Source organism: Anas acuta, chromosome 18, assembly GCF_963932015.1.
Source record: "Anas acuta chromosome 18, bAnaAcu1.1, whole genome shotgun sequence".
NCBI classification, from domain to species: Eukaryota; Metazoa; Chordata; class Aves; order Anseriformes; family Anatidae; genus Anas; species Anas acuta.
In genome coordinates, this window is record NC_088996.1 from 5,817,834 (window position 1) to 5,832,947 (window position 15,114).

At 50.5% G+C, this 15,114-nt stretch overlaps 1 protein-coding gene across 2 annotated transcripts in view; it reads right to left on the reverse strand.

Annotated features, from left to right (window-relative positions):
- Window positions 1-15,114, reverse strand: part of SEPTIN9 (septin 9) — a 118,848-nt gene that overhangs the window by 88,216 nt on the left and 15,518 nt on the right. Inside the window, exon 2 of one of the 2 annotated variants that reach the window (XM_068654973.1) lies at window positions 5,851-5,907. The exons of the other annotated variant lie outside the window; for it this stretch is intronic. Within the exon in view, the coding sequence (XP_068511074.1) occupies window positions 5,851-5,907 (57 nt within the window). The remainder of the gene's footprint in view (window positions 1-5,850; window positions 5,908-15,114) is intronic. 2 annotated transcript variants of the gene reach the window in all.

Consider the following 15,114-nt stretch of genomic DNA (forward strand, 5'->3'; position numbering starts at 1 on the left):
GCCTTGGTCCATCATTCACTGTAACTAATGCACATCTCCACTCAAAGCACGTGGCATCCCCACAGGACCATCCCAAGCAGCTCTGAGTCCACGTGTCTGCGTTATGCAAGCACAGTGCTTGTGTCCGTGCAGGAAACCCAGCACCTGAACCAGGAGCAGCCTTTTCTTTTTAACTTCTTGCTGCCTGGGCTCTGGCTTTCCTGCAGAGCCACGCTCCTGGAGCTGCCCTACTGCAGAAGGGACTCTAAAATGACCAGGCTTCACCTTTTGCTGCTTTGCCTCTGGATGAGGATGACCGAGAGGACACGTGTCAAATGAGGGCTTGTCACTCGGGAGCCCGAGGAGAGCAAGTGGTGCATGTGCACGGGGACGCTCTTTGGCACGGAGACCCGCGCAGCTGGTGTGACCAGTGTGGTGCTTGAAACAAAGGGGAATAGAGACTGCCCAAAGAAATCCGCATGACCTCATCTAGGGACACATCCAAAGCAACCAGGCCGCAACCACGAGCCTCGAGTTAACCCTTCTGCAGCTCTGCCAGGGAGAAAGGAGCAGGCTGGGAGAAGGCAGCTGCGCCAGGACACCGTGCGTGCCCACAGCTTCCAGCTGCAGCACCAGTGCTGCGCTCCCAGCCTGGACCCTGGTGGGCCAAGGGGAAACTAAAGTGGGATTCAGTAAAGGTTAGGACTGTCTGAAGGTCTGGACAAAGGTTTACAGGAGGGGCTCCCACACTCAGCTCGCTCAGATGCCACGATTATACGCAGACGGCTGCGCTGTGTAGTTGGGGTGCCCACGTGTGAGCTCCAGGAGGTACCTGACAGTCCTGGCAGTGTTCCCCTGGGGAAAAAAATCAAAAGACCTAATGGCTTTTATAGCACTCTGAATTAGCTTATGTAACTACATACATTTGTCTATTGAGCCCCTAGCTTTGGAGATTTCTTTTATTTCCACTATTCTGTTTCACCTGCAGCCCAACATAACCCCCTTCTAAAGCTGCTCTCTTGCAGACTCCAAGCATAAAGAGAGGAGAAAGCCTCAGGCCAAGGGACTGAACCGAGAGATGGAAACAGCAAGAGCTATTGCCGTGATTACCTTCAACTCACTGCATGATTGGGTACATCACTGCAACAGCTGGCTTCAGCAGGGTTCACCAGTTTGGGATGCTCCAATTTAAGCTGTGCCCACAGCTGTGCACCCACCCCCAGGACACACAGCTTCCCATTCCAGTGCCATGGGGAAGGATCCCCGGATCTATGGGCAAACAGCACTGCTTACAGCTTCTCTGCTGCTCTGTCTGTGAAATAGGAACATCAATAACTATTAAAAGGGAAACAGCAAGGCTTAACCCAGGAAAAGCAAAATAAGAAGCATCTGGGCATGTTGTTTCCTATAAAACTACGTTCTCCCCACTTCTATTAAGCCTTAGGGCTGTCAGTAAACAGCAAAGCAACAGCTTTGGTAAGGACTCACACACACTGTCCCTGGCTGACAGACAACTGAGGAAGCATTGCTTTCCTCTGGCACTGCCAGAGCCTTTTCACAAGGATTGGTGTCATTAGCAAGGGAGTTCTTCAGCCTGTTTTAATTCCACAGCCCTGAATGTAGAGCTGTAATTGGGCTTCACACCACCAGCCACGAGCAGCAGCTACCAGCCCCTGCAGGGACATCCCGGGGCCCTCTGCAGCGCGGTGCCACCACCCCCAGGACAAGGCACAGGCTCACACCATGACCAGAAACTTTTCTCTCGTGTCCCGCAGCCCCAGCCCCTGCTTGCCCACCCACTGGGGCTACTGTCTACCACTGACAACCTAAACTATAGACAAGGAGCCCGAACTGACCCAAAAAACACACGGCCTGGCACAGGACTGCCTCCAGGCTTTATACCCAGCAGAAATATTTAAACACCACGAGACAAACCGCTCTGATGAAGGCTTTCATGACATCAGCGAGTGCCCCTTTATAATGCAACCCAGATAGCTGGCCTGGAGCTTTACGCCTCCCTAAAATTATGCCCTGTGCTTCCAAAAAGCGCCGAGACAAGCTGTGGTTGATCCCCGGCCAACTGCTGAGGATGCAGAAGTGGGGCCGCTCGCACCCCGCGCCCCTGGCTGGGAGCGCTGTGCCTGCCCCGCTGCAGCTGGCCCTGGCAGCCTGCCCCTGCCCCACTCGGCTCCGGGCGGCCGAGCAGCGAGAGAAAAGCTGGTGCAGGGAAAAGCAGAGGCACCTGTTCCCCTGCTGGCCCTGCGGGGTTTCTCACCAACAAAGCACCTGACCCTAACACAGCAGCAGTGTGGCAGCAGCTCTGCCGTAGCACAAGGGGAAGGCATCCTCCTCCCACCCCAAGCTGCCTTTACCTTCGCAGAGACACGCTGTTTTAGCTAAATCAGTAAATTCTAGCTTTTTTTTTTTTTTTTTTTTTGAACCCTCCTGCGTTGCCCCTGCAAGAGGAGTTCCTTCCTCTTCGCAAAGCCCAACCTGTAAGCCTGGAAGCAAATCAAAGTCCAGAGCGCAGCTGGCTGCCCACGAGGAACACGATGCCGATTTCTTCCACTCCAACTGCTCTGGGGCTGTTTTCTGGCCTGCTCGGGAATGCAGCCCTGCTCCGGATGGCAAATGTCAGCAAATATTTCTCTCCTTCAAATTCATCAGGTACGGTTGTAGGAAAATGAGGTGGGAGTAACTTCCCTAACACACCGCTCTTAACCTTGCAAAAATATTACCCTAAGCTACCAAAAATCAGGTGACGGTGGCATTTTAGGGGCCAAAATCCCAAACCACAGCAGAGCCTTTTAGGAAGGGCTTCCCACTCCTCTCGCTGCCTGTTTCCAGTTGTGCATTGAACGGAGCCTCCAAACCACTCACAAAATGTTCCCAAGGGCAGGGTTTGTGCGCCTTAACAGAGGGGTGGCGGTGCCAAACCCCAAATTCCCCTGCCCAGGATCTCATGCTGAGGCCCCTCCAGCCCCACTGCTGCTGGAGGGAGCCGGGAACCCATGGCCAGCATCACCCCAGCCCACGGCAGATCTGTAGGGCAGAAGGACCAGCAACCACGGCATCTCTTCACATAGCAGCCCAAGCCCCCTCTACAAGCTTGAAGCACTTGAACACTGCCTTATCCTGGCATCTCCTCCCCAGCACAGCTCTCAGGAGGCTGACTCCACTTTTGCAGTGAAAGAAAAAAATTGAGACAAAGCACAGGATTCCCATACTCCTGAATATAACTACCTAAAGAAGTTACACTCCCCTATAATCCTATGAGGACATGGGTTTCTCCAAGAAGCTTACACCTCCCAACCTCCAATAGGTGCTCTGGATGCTTTCTGAGTTTCTGACAGCCCCCAGCTCTCTCCACGGCCCCACAAGAAGCCCAGATGGGTCCCAGCACAGCGGCTTTCCCAGGACTACCCAGCAGACCCACACCAAACAAAAGCTGAAGCTCTCGAGTCCCAGAATTGCAGCTCTCTGAGCTACGCTGGATGCCACTGCCACACGACTGCTGTCAAAGGGACAGGAAAAACCAAGAGGAGTCGCATAATAGGATTCCCAGAAGAAGTCAAGGCCAGATCCAGTGTCCTAATGTCGCTGCATGTCCCAGGGCTAAACGTGGTCTGCGGATGACTGTGGAGCTATCTAGAGCCCGAGAGTCAGTGGCTGTGGAAATGCATGTCATCCCTTTCTTTGTTTAGGGTGGCAAGGAGCCCAAAACAACCCCCCCTCCTTCTGTGACGCTTCATTTACAGCCACTGCTCAGTCATCCCAGTCCCAATTTATCTTTCACAAGAATAAAAACTTCTGGGTGCAGGGCCAGATGTGCAGAGGAGAACATTTGGATCTGAAACAAGGGGAAATTGAGCTTCAGTTATACAGAGCCATAAATATTTACTGCAGCGTAAACCGGAGCACTGAGTTGCTCATTTGATTTTAACTTGAAAAAAATACATTAAAATTTAAAAGGTCTCTCACCAGAAAAGTGGAAAAGTATATAATTAGAGCCTAAAGAAAACAGGCTTGAACAAACGTGCTGTGTCTTTCAATTTAGATTCTCCACACTCCAGTTACCTTTGGAGCTGTACCAAATCCCCTTTCTGTCCTTGGACATATGTATACGAAAACACATGATGCGAGGGCTGCGACGGCAGCTTTGTTTTCGCACATGCAGGAGATAAACACGCGATTCAGTTCAGAACCAGCAGCTTCTGCACCGGTGGCCAAGTTTTGGAGCGGCAGCTTTGAAGCACAGCTCAGCTCCCTGCTCCCGGGCCCAGGCCAGCGCTGCGACTCCACGCAACACATTTCTCCAGCCATTTGCTATTAGCTTGTGGCACAAAGGCCTGCTCTGACCATATTTACATCCTCCCACCAATACATCACAACGCCCACGTCGGAGACCTCTGAGGTCTGTAGGAGGCTCCCAATCCGGAGCAGTGAGTGCCCCAGCAGCAGGATCGTGTCACGGCGCACGATGTCCCCTGTCACCTTGCCTGGGCTGTATCTGGAAGACCTGCCTCTGTGTTTATCTCTAGCTTTTGATGAAGGCCAGGCAGGCAGTGTCACAGCTTCCCAAGTGGCTAAGTGCACCCTTGTCCAGATGTCTGTGACTAATCCCCATGCCGCGTGTGCTCAAGCCTCGATACAGCAAAATGCTGAAGTCACCGCTCCAGGAAGGCTTCCCGAGGGTGGCTTTCCCCCAGCACGGAGGGAAAAGCTGACAAAGACTGTTTTGATAAGTACATCTGGGAGCTGAGACAGGATATGAGGGCTGAGAAGATGAATTGAAATAGCAAACAGAGCCCAGAGGGAGTGACTGTGAGTGACAGAGACCAAGGGAACAGCAGCGGGTGGAAGCCCTGAACCAAATGTGGCCAGCACGGGGTGCTGAGGAGTTAAGCGGGGCTCTTGGGGCGCAGCAAGCAGCAGAGGTGACTGTCTGCCCAGAGAAAGTGAAGAGGCAATGCCAAAGGGGAGGTTGAACAGACTAAAGGAAGGAAGAGGTGAAGGAAGATATCAGCTGCACCAAAACAGAGGTGAAAATCCGTGGTATACAGGGGACTGCGGTTCCAGAGCCAGATGCTGCCCCATGTGGAGCAGCACAAGTCCATCAGAGGGACTAGCAGAGCCAGCAAAAAGGAAAAGCCTAGAACGGAGCTGTCCCAGCTTCCTGTTGTGTGCTTTAGATAAAAGGGAAATTTTCTGCCAGCATCAGGGACCTGTCTGTGTGCCTGAGCGCTCCCAGCAGTGTCACACACACGAACAACTCAGCAAATCGTCCCAGGTACCCCAGGCACTGAGACTGCTGCCACTGCTTTCCAGAGGCTGGGAAACACCTTCTCTGAGAAAGGAACCCTCCCACTCATTTCCTTCTGAATCAGAAACAGCCTCAGAAACATTAAACTGCAATTAGGAGTGTAAATTAGTCACAAGCACACACAATCCATAAATCTCCACATCCAATAAAAAATAATAGCTAAGGAGAGCAAGAGAGAGCCACTAATTGCTAAAGCTATATTTCAACCTCAGGCCATTCCTGCTTTCTGCTACCTGGTGTCAGACCCCTTGAGCTGAGATGGCTTTCTAATTATTCTCTCTGGATCATTATTCAGTAAGTAATTAATCTTTTATTTTATATTGCTCTCTCTTTTCAGTTATTTTATATATACTGCTCTCTTTTCCATACACGCTGCTCTCTCCCTGCAGCAGAGAGCTCTGCATTTATTGGCAGCCAGTATTCAACACACAGGAGGCAGGAGATGTGCTTTCTGCAGTCACCTCTTGCATTCTCCCAGCGCGTTTTGTTATCGTTGTTTGTTTTTATTGGATGAGGCAGATTCACAAGGAAAGATTCACGTAACTTACTTGGACTCGTCTGGTCACTGAGCCTCCGCAGTCTCCCACTGGAAGTCCGGGTGATTCCTAAAGCAAGAAGAAGGTTTGCATGGGCTAAGGGAGTTCATGTGGAGAGCATATGTGGAGCAATCTCCACGCTACGACTACAGCTGGTAAGGCACGTATTGTGTTGGGAATCTCCTGTGCAATCTGCGAGGGAAGGAATGTTGCATGTAATAAATGTAATAAAAATGAGCACCTCGGGGATGGGGCATCCACAGCTGCTCTGGGCAACCTGTTCCAGTGCCTCGCCACCCTATGAGTGAAGAATTTCCTCCTTATATCTAATCTAACACTCCCCTCTTTTAGTTTAAAACCATTCCCCCTTGTCCTATCATTATCTGCCTGAGCAAAAAGATGCTCTCCATCTTTTTTATAAGCCCCTTTTTCAGTCCCTTTGGATGTAGCATCCTGGGAACGCACTGTCTCTGAGAACCCTGCTGTGGGACAGGACTGGCCAAAACACCTGATGCATCACTTGTTGCAGGCAGATGCTAAACCAGAATACAGCGATCCAGATGTTGGGCTAATTTTGCTAAGTCTTTTTTTCAACTAAAATGTTTCCTTTGTGTTCACTGGGGTAGCAGATGGTTAATTCACGTGCATTGTGCTGGAGAAAGATCGTGCGGAAAGCTTAACTCACCCTTCATCACACATTATTTTGAAAGACAAAAAGCAGACAGACCTGTCTCCTTCATTCCCATAGCAATTGCTGTCTGAAATAGGTAACGCCTGCATGCCTGCCGGTCTCTCAGGCTCACAGAATCACAGCAGGATCACTCAGGATGGAAATCATCTTCAGGATCACTGAGTCCAACCATCACCTGGACCTACTGAGTCCCATCACTAAATCATGTCCCTCAGAGCCACATCTGCACATCTCTTAAATGCCTTCGGGGATGGGAACTCCACCACCTCCCTGGGCAGCCCATTCCAACACTTGGCCACCCTCTCCGTGGAGAAATTCTTCCGAACTCCCAATCTAAACCTCCCCAGATCAACCTGTGACTGCTTTCTCGCTTCACACAAGACAGAAGGGCACACAGCTACAGCATCATTTCTAATCCATCAGCAACTCACTCACTTTCTCTGCACTCCCAGCAGCTTTTTGGTGAAGGTCACAATGCTCAGCCCCCTGGTGGGCCAAAAAAAAAAAAATCAACAAGAACAAAATTTCATGGCAACAAGCCTTTGATTATAGCTTAGCCATCTGCAGAAACTGTAACCCGATCAGTGCCTCAGCTTCCCTTCTTTTATGTTTTTTTTTTTTTAATTTTTTAGCACAATAGAAGTGGACAGGAAAAGAATCAGCACAAAGCCTGCCAGAGCACACACCAAGACTGTCAGTTGGGATATCTACTCTGCCAACAGGTAAGAGACTTCCAGATTCGTTAGGCAGTGTTATATAATTACAAGTGATAGACTTTAAACAAATATCCCCTCTTCTCAACATCTACCAGATCTGTTGGACAATATGCAAAAAGAATAAAGCAGCAGCACCATTATAAGCTGCAAAACATCCTGAAACTGTGATATCTGACACAGCCACAACCTTACAAACCTCGTCAGCTGTAGGAATTTGCATCATACACAAAAGAGGAAAAAAAATATAAAAGGCAGGAAAACTTTCATACCAGTGAGCCCGCGACGGAGGGAGGGAGGGAAGGGAAAAGTGCTGCCTGGCAACTCAACATGGAAAAAATGCCTCACGCTCAGAAGCCTCTGCTTGTATATATGCATACGTGTGTGCATTTTCTCTCTCCCTTTCCTTTTTTAATATAAAAAGCCTCTGTGCCTACGAAGCCAGGCAGCTGAACCGCAGGGCTGGTCCCAGGGAGCGGCAGAGCTGCCTGGCCGCAGGGAGCCCCGGCCAGCACCGCCCGGAGCCGTTCCCCCCTCCAGTTCTGCACCCTGCCAGCAGGTCCTGGCCCCCACCAGCCAGAAACCCATCTGGGACCATCCAGCCATGCTGCAAGCACCCAGGTCATCCTCCCGAGAGCTTCACCTGCACTGTCACAGAGCGCTCTGCTGCTGCGCACATCCCTCAGCCCGCAGCTTCCATTACTCTGAGAGAAGGGCTGGAATTTCCAGGCGCTCGTGCACTATAATCAGCATTAAACATTTTAACCAGCATCATATTTTTGTTTCTTTTAAACACAGTGCCTCATTTTTTCTCAATTATTTCCTCCTCCTAAATGCCTGTTGCTCTGGCAGGGATGACAGGGCACGTTTCCTGTGCCCAGCAGGGTTTTAAATGCCACTTCTTCAGATGAGCTGCAAGAGAGCTCAAGCCCTGGCTCAGCTCCCTGCAGGGAACCAACACCTCTGCTCTGCGTGCAGGCAAGGTGAGGCATTGAAACCTGGCTTTCATAATTGCTGAAAAAAAGAGGAGGAAAAGGTCCCTTATGGGTGGCATGCTGAACAACGCAGATATGCAGCCATGCTGAGCTAGTTAAATACATCCTTTCATGTTCAAAGACTTCATTCAGTCTGCGGGAAAGCAGGATGGAAGCAGAGCGAGGAGCTTACAAGCTTGGACAGGATCGCACATAGGAAATAGGCTTTATTCCCTTTAGCAACAACTCCAGTGGAAAAACACACATACGACTTGCAGTGTCCAAGGCAGCCCGGCCGTCAGAGCATCCATGCACGACTGGCTGAGCGTGTACTTTTATGCAAACATTTCTGAGAGGTTTGCTTATCTGCCCTGTCTCGCAGGTTTTCTCTGGGGATGTGCAAATACCATTTGCAAGCTTTTTAATCAGGTAACTGAAAAGGTGGGCAAAAAACAGACTTGTATTGGAGGCAGGAGTAGAAGGAAGTTTTCCTGAGGGCTGCTGCTCCAGCCCCTGGGTCACACAATAATGCTGTTAATCCCCTTTCAATAGAAAGGAAAACAAGGAGCAAAACACCAATTCATCCAGGCTGGCCAACACCTTAAGAGCAAATCTGGAAAGGGGAGGTAGTGGCCTGGGGTCCAAGCACAGCAAGCTACCCGTGGTGCCACGCTGCCCCGCCACTGAGCGAGGATCCTGACTCCGTCCTGGAAAGCAGATAAACAGCAGGGAAAGCTGGCGGGCAGGCAAGACAGAGGAGAAGATCTGTCAAAAAATAAATAAATGAGAAAGCAATAGCTAAAAATATGCTGCTCTGAACACGCTGCCAGGAAGCCAGCAATGTGGCGTGCTGACAGCATTCCGGGGTTACCTCTATTTATAGTGTGGACACAGCAGGCTGAGCCCCAGTTTTCGGCTGTGGGGCTGTGAACCAAAAATCAAAGGTTTCCACCCCAGACATAGCGTCTATGAGCCCTCCCTCTCCACACTGTTCAAGTGCCCTCGGGCCATCCTATAAATTTATTGTAGCACACTGGCCTAAGAAACATAATGAAATGTGCTTTATTTGGTTGAAATTTGGAATGCTTCCCCACACCCCAGCAGGATGACTTCAAACTGGAAGAGTCCAGCAGCTAAAATAGGTCGGTCCAAGAACAGCTCATTCAGCCCGGCGGATGTGTCAGAGCAGCACAGAATTATAACTTTCACAGAGCTTCGCCTCACCTTGGCTGGCTGGCTGGGCAATACTTTCTCACATTCCATAATCGAGGACTAATTCCCTCCAGATCCTCAGGCTAGGCCCACATGGCACCCAAGAGGAGCAGCAGCACTGAAGGCTCTAGGGAACCTGCTTTGGCAAGGGGTTGGACCCAATGATCTCTTGAGGTCCCTTCCAACCCCTACAACTCCGTAACATAACACACGTACAGCATTCCAGCACCGTGATGGGAGCATTTCATAGGTACTTGCCCCAATGTGGGGGTGCAGACATGGTGCAGGGCAGCACGGAGACTGAATTCGGTGTGTCTGGGAAAGCTATCCCTACTGCAGCCTGTCCTTTCCAGTTGGCTTGGCTAGCACTAACAAGATGTTAGACGTGCCAGAGATGTTCAACTGCAATACGGGCAGCATGTACATTCTCCAAAGCAAATCAGAGTTTTTGCATGGTAAATCCCAAACTTTCTACATGCACTGGTAACAAGGCCACTTGAAATCTATTTTCGCCTCGCAGTGAGTGCTTCATGCCACTACACTCATACCATGCAGAAATCAAAGAACAAATGAGCAATTTCCATTATGAAGAGAAACCACGGGGTGAGGACAAACAATAGAAGATGTAGCCCAGGAACTCTCTCTCTACACATTCCAGTAAAAACAAAAAACAAACAAACAAAGGAACCCAAACCAAGCAAGGGTCGCGGTGGAACAGGATGGGCCAAAACCAGCAGGAGTCGTCCCATGCTGCTGGAGTCAGCAAAGCGGCACCAGCTCACCCGAGCAGCCAGCACGACCTTTGCTTCCGTTAAATGTAGTTTCTGGTGGGTCTGAGGTCAGAGAACTCAGCTTCCTTCTTCAGCATGAGCACGGCAGGGTGTCCAGACTGCACTGGAGATGTCTCCATCCAAGACCAGCGCCCTCCCACAGACACCCAAGCTCCCTCCTGGGGTGTGTGGGTCTGGGCCAGGCCACAGAGCCCTCCCCAGGCCCCACCAACAGAGGACCTGGGGTTGGGAGACCCCCAGCACAACAACACCTCAGTGGCGTCCACATCACAAGCAGTTTTGGAGCAAAAGATGACATTTTAGGCTCTGCTCTCTCCAGTAGTGGCCCCCAACCCCATCTCCTCTAATCCACCCTGCCCTCCATTGTCACCAACGCTGCCTGCTGGGGAGGACACGGCACCAAGGATGTCACCTCGCTTGCCCTGCAGGGAATGCACAGCTGGCACAGGTGTCCGGATGGACTGCTGGGACAGTTTTCCATCCCCTTTTGGGATCTGCATATCCATCACATTACTCAGGACCATCTGTTCAGGACCCTACAGCATGAATTCTCCCTTGTTTTATCTACATCGCAGGTACTGCCCAGATAGCAAGAGACCTGTCATCACCAGCAGCTGCATCCCTTCCTGCTCCACACGGACAAGCTCCAAAAGCTCCTTAGCTAAATGACTGGAGAGGTCTTCACCAGTAACAGAGCTGTGAGCAGAGGGAGGAGAGCCCACCCAGGGCTCGATCCGCAGTGCACAACCAACGGTGGCTTCTCCAGCGTACCAGAGGACGTGCTGGAGACTGAGCTGCACATTTTGTAATGCTAACATTGGGCTTCACCTTCAGAAGCAGAGCCCTGCAGTCAGAGCTCGCAGAACCATGGGGTCACTGGAGGCAGCTGGGGACTGCGAGGGAAAGGCGCCTGCTTGCAGAGCAGGAAAATAAGTCTCTATTGCTTCAAACCCAGCTCCAGCGAACCACACAATTACAGCTTCACTTTTATTAACTTGAAATCCACTTGCAACATTAACCTCAAAAGGAGTATGTATGAGAGAAAAAAAAAAAAGGGAAAAAAAATCATGCCTATTTCCAGCACTAATCAGAAACATGCGCTGAAGGATAAAGACACTTTTCTCGTTTCTGTGTAATGGAGACTCTTTCCAAAGAAGCTGAGCACAGCTAGACAGAAACTTCAACCCATGTGCACGGCTCCATTCTGGATCAAATGTCTCTGGCAGCAAACTGAGCTTTTCGTAGGGATGGAGGATGCTTTGGCTGTTCCCAAGGGGCACAAGTGACCAACTCGGGAGGGATCGATGCAGCTACTGCCCTGCGGGCACCACAAGCAGTTCCGCACCTCATCCCGTGAACCCTGTGCCATCACCAGCTTGCTCATGTTTACAGGCACCAGACAGCCCTGCTCAGCAGCACAGCACCGTTAACACAACCAGAGCCATGAGTTCACATGTAGGAAAAAAAGGGCCCAGAGCTGGATCAGAGAGCCCTCGAGGAAACCTCAGGAAAAATGGCATGAGCAAAATGCAAACATTCCTCCTACGTTATGCTTCTGGCAGGTGCCAAGTGCATGCTCACACTAAAAAAAAAATATCACTCCAAAAGCTTATGCTAATGATAAGAGGCAGCAGGAGTTAAGCCTTTTTTTTTCTTTTTTCTTTTTTTTCCTGAAGTTTGAATGGTTTCCCCCAGCCAACAACTGGGCTGCTGGACACAGCAAAGGGCTAAGCAGGGAACGGGCTTGGCCTGGCATTCCACCTCCCATCGCATTTGGGCTTTGATTCAAGCTTTTAAGCCCAACTGCAGCAGCTCTCAGGAAATCAATTAACACAGCCACAGAACTTGAGGCCAGGGAAGATCAGTTAAAGCTGCCCGGCCTGACCCCCAAACCCACACCACGCGTTTGTGCCCAGACATCCTGAGCCATGCCCGGCTGATCGTGCTCAAACCTAAGGTTTGTCAGAGACATTCAACCTCTGTGTCAAGACTGAAACACCACAACAACCCCAGCTGCTTTGGTAGGTTGCTCAATACCTAAATCATCCTTCAAACAGTGCAGAGACCATCCCCTTCCCTGCATATTTGTTCTTGGGTGAGCAAACTCAACCCTCAGGTACTGAGTTGACAGAAATACAGCATTTCACCACTGTATGTCACCGTCTGCTCTCTACTGTCCACAAAGCCCTAGACAGCTGATAGCCATTGAGAGATATGCTGGCCAACCATGAAAGCGCAAAAAAATTAGCACAAGCGGTTTTTCTTATGAAAAAGCCTGTTAGTCATCATCTGTGATCCGTCTGGTTGGAGCATTTTAGTAATCTGACAGGGCAGCAGGAAGGGTGCCACGTCACCACACCGACATATCCAAGGATTTGCACAAATGCATGTTTATAATGCAAGCATCCACACAGATTGGAAGGGACTGCCAAAAGTGGGTCTTGCGTATGTGCTGTCAGTTTTGCTGATTTACGCAATTCTTTTCTATAGCAGCAGGATGGAAGAGAAAAAGATTATAAAGGATCAGAAAACTTCTTGCAAAGCCATGCTGACTGGGAAAGGAACTTGTGTGTACTGTCAAGTCTGAAATCATTTCCAGTTCACTGCTGAAGTTAACCAGATTTCTGAAGAGATGTTGTCCCTCTAAATCCAACCTGTCCTCACCACTCTCATCTGCAAGCAGCCTTCACCTTCTGAAACCCAAGAGAGGGAAGCAGCAGGACCTGTGAAGTTCCACAGTGTCCTCGTGGCCTCTTTGCTAACTGAGTGGGATGTGCAGGGCTCAGCCTCCACACAGCTGCTTGGGCTGGGTCCCTGCATTTCTGCAGAACCTGCAGCCTCCCAGCAGAGAGGGGGAAGGCACCGAACTCACCCACGCTGTGGCCTTGCTCAAAGAAGGAAATAATCAACCTCTTACATTAACCAGCTGCCACAAGAGCTTCTGCAAGCTAAAAATGTGTTAGTTAATGATTACCTTTAATAGCACGAGAGTACCCGAGTGCCTGAATGGATGAGGGAGAGGGCTTAGCAAGCAAAGCACTAAGCAAACAGAGAATGAAACAAATGATCGCTGCTCACCCCTTTCCCCTCGAGTTCCAAAAACCCCCAAACATTTACAGCAGCCAGACTCATGCGTGCCCCGGACTTTCCCAGGTTCATCTGGCAATAGCCATCGATTAGTTGGAGAAAAACGCTGTCAGAGTTAAAAGACGGGAAAGGAATTTTAAAACTGCAGTGTGGTATTTCCATATGGATCGAATACTCCCACCAAGGCACCCCGCTGCTCTCCTCCCCTCTCCCCGCAGGCCCGCACCGCTCTGGCCACGCAGCAGAACTGGTGCAAGCTTCCCACCCCTGCATCTGGCTCTCTGCTGTGCTCCAACGCTGCACAGCTTTATCACACTAAGCAGCAGTGTGTTATTTTTTTTTGGGGGGGAGGGAAGAAATCATCCTTAGTTAAGATTTTAAATCCATTTCTTGCCACCTTCATGTAACACCAATGCAAATTTTATTTTCCAGCTGCACACACTGCTTTCCTGCTCTTATTTTGGACAAGCACAGGTCCCAGACTACTACTCCAGAGGGTCCCCCTGCAACAAGCATCCCTGGATTTATCGTCGGAGCCCTGCAAGCCTGAGGCTGCCATCGGGATGTAATACAGACCCCTTCTGTTTGCCACGCTCTGAAAGGCAAATGTTGATTTTTCCCAGAGTAATGGGAGTGCATAAGGGAGAAAAGGCAGAACAAAGAGGCAGCGGCTCACTGACCAAAGTGCTGCCGCCAACAAAGGGCGGAGGTGAGGAGTTCTCCTGAGCCAGGGTGACCAGGCAGGGTGACCAGCCGGTGTGCTTGGCCAGCAGGACTCCAGGAACAGCCCTGAAGATTGCCCAGCCTAAATGAGCAACTGCTTGTTCACAGCTGGAGGAGGTAAGGGGCAGCCTTCACCAATTAGGTTTTCAGACCAGAGTCTGTCTCTGGAGACACTGCTGAGGGAGAAACTCAGCCAGGAATTTTGCTTAGATGCAAACACACAAGTTCAAGTCCAAATGTCCTTTTCCTCCACCTGGTCCAAGAGCTGCTCTGCTGCCACTGTGCAGCGTCCAGACAAAGGCACTGGGGGCAGGTAAAGGAGCAGCCAAGAGACCGCAGTCACTAAACCCTACTCCTCCCTAGCCAGAGTCTCTGACAGATACACAGGGTCACAATTTTCAACAGTCTGGCCACGTGCTTAACAACAAGTAAGGTGGGAAAAGCTGTAAAAGCACGAGCAAACTTTTCTCTCTGCATCAAACACCCACACCAACGCGCCGTGGGTTCCACCTGGAGCTGATTCAGCAAAGCATCCCTAACAGCAGCCTGAGCACACACACTCGGCCATCTGGATCGCTTCAGTGGGAGCCCTGTGATCTGCTGCTATTACACAGAGCTGCCTGGAAGCCAGAAAACCCTACACCCAAACTGCAGCCCAGAAACCAGCTCCCTTGGTAGCCCCGCATAAGAAATTTAAGCTCAGATTGCAGCTACCCCCTTGGGACAAACACCCCCGTTCTTTCATCTGTCTTTAACAACAACCCCAGCAGCATCTTGATGCTCTGCTCATTTGAAAAGCAGCTGCCCCAGGAAGAAGACACGGAGGATGGCTGGGGAGGACGAGCTCAGCTGCAGGGAGAAGCCATCGGCACGGCCACGAGCCAGGAACCCTCTGCTGCTGCCACAGCTCGGCGCACGTAACTCTCCTCCTCCACGTATCCTTTTCTCTGCTTTTAAAATGAGGTGTCAAACACTTTCCTCTGCTTATATCCTTCCTGCTCCTATATTATTTAACATTTTTACATTTCAGCTGTACTGTAAGGGATGACTCAGGCACTATCTATAGCTTCCAGAAGCAACGTCCA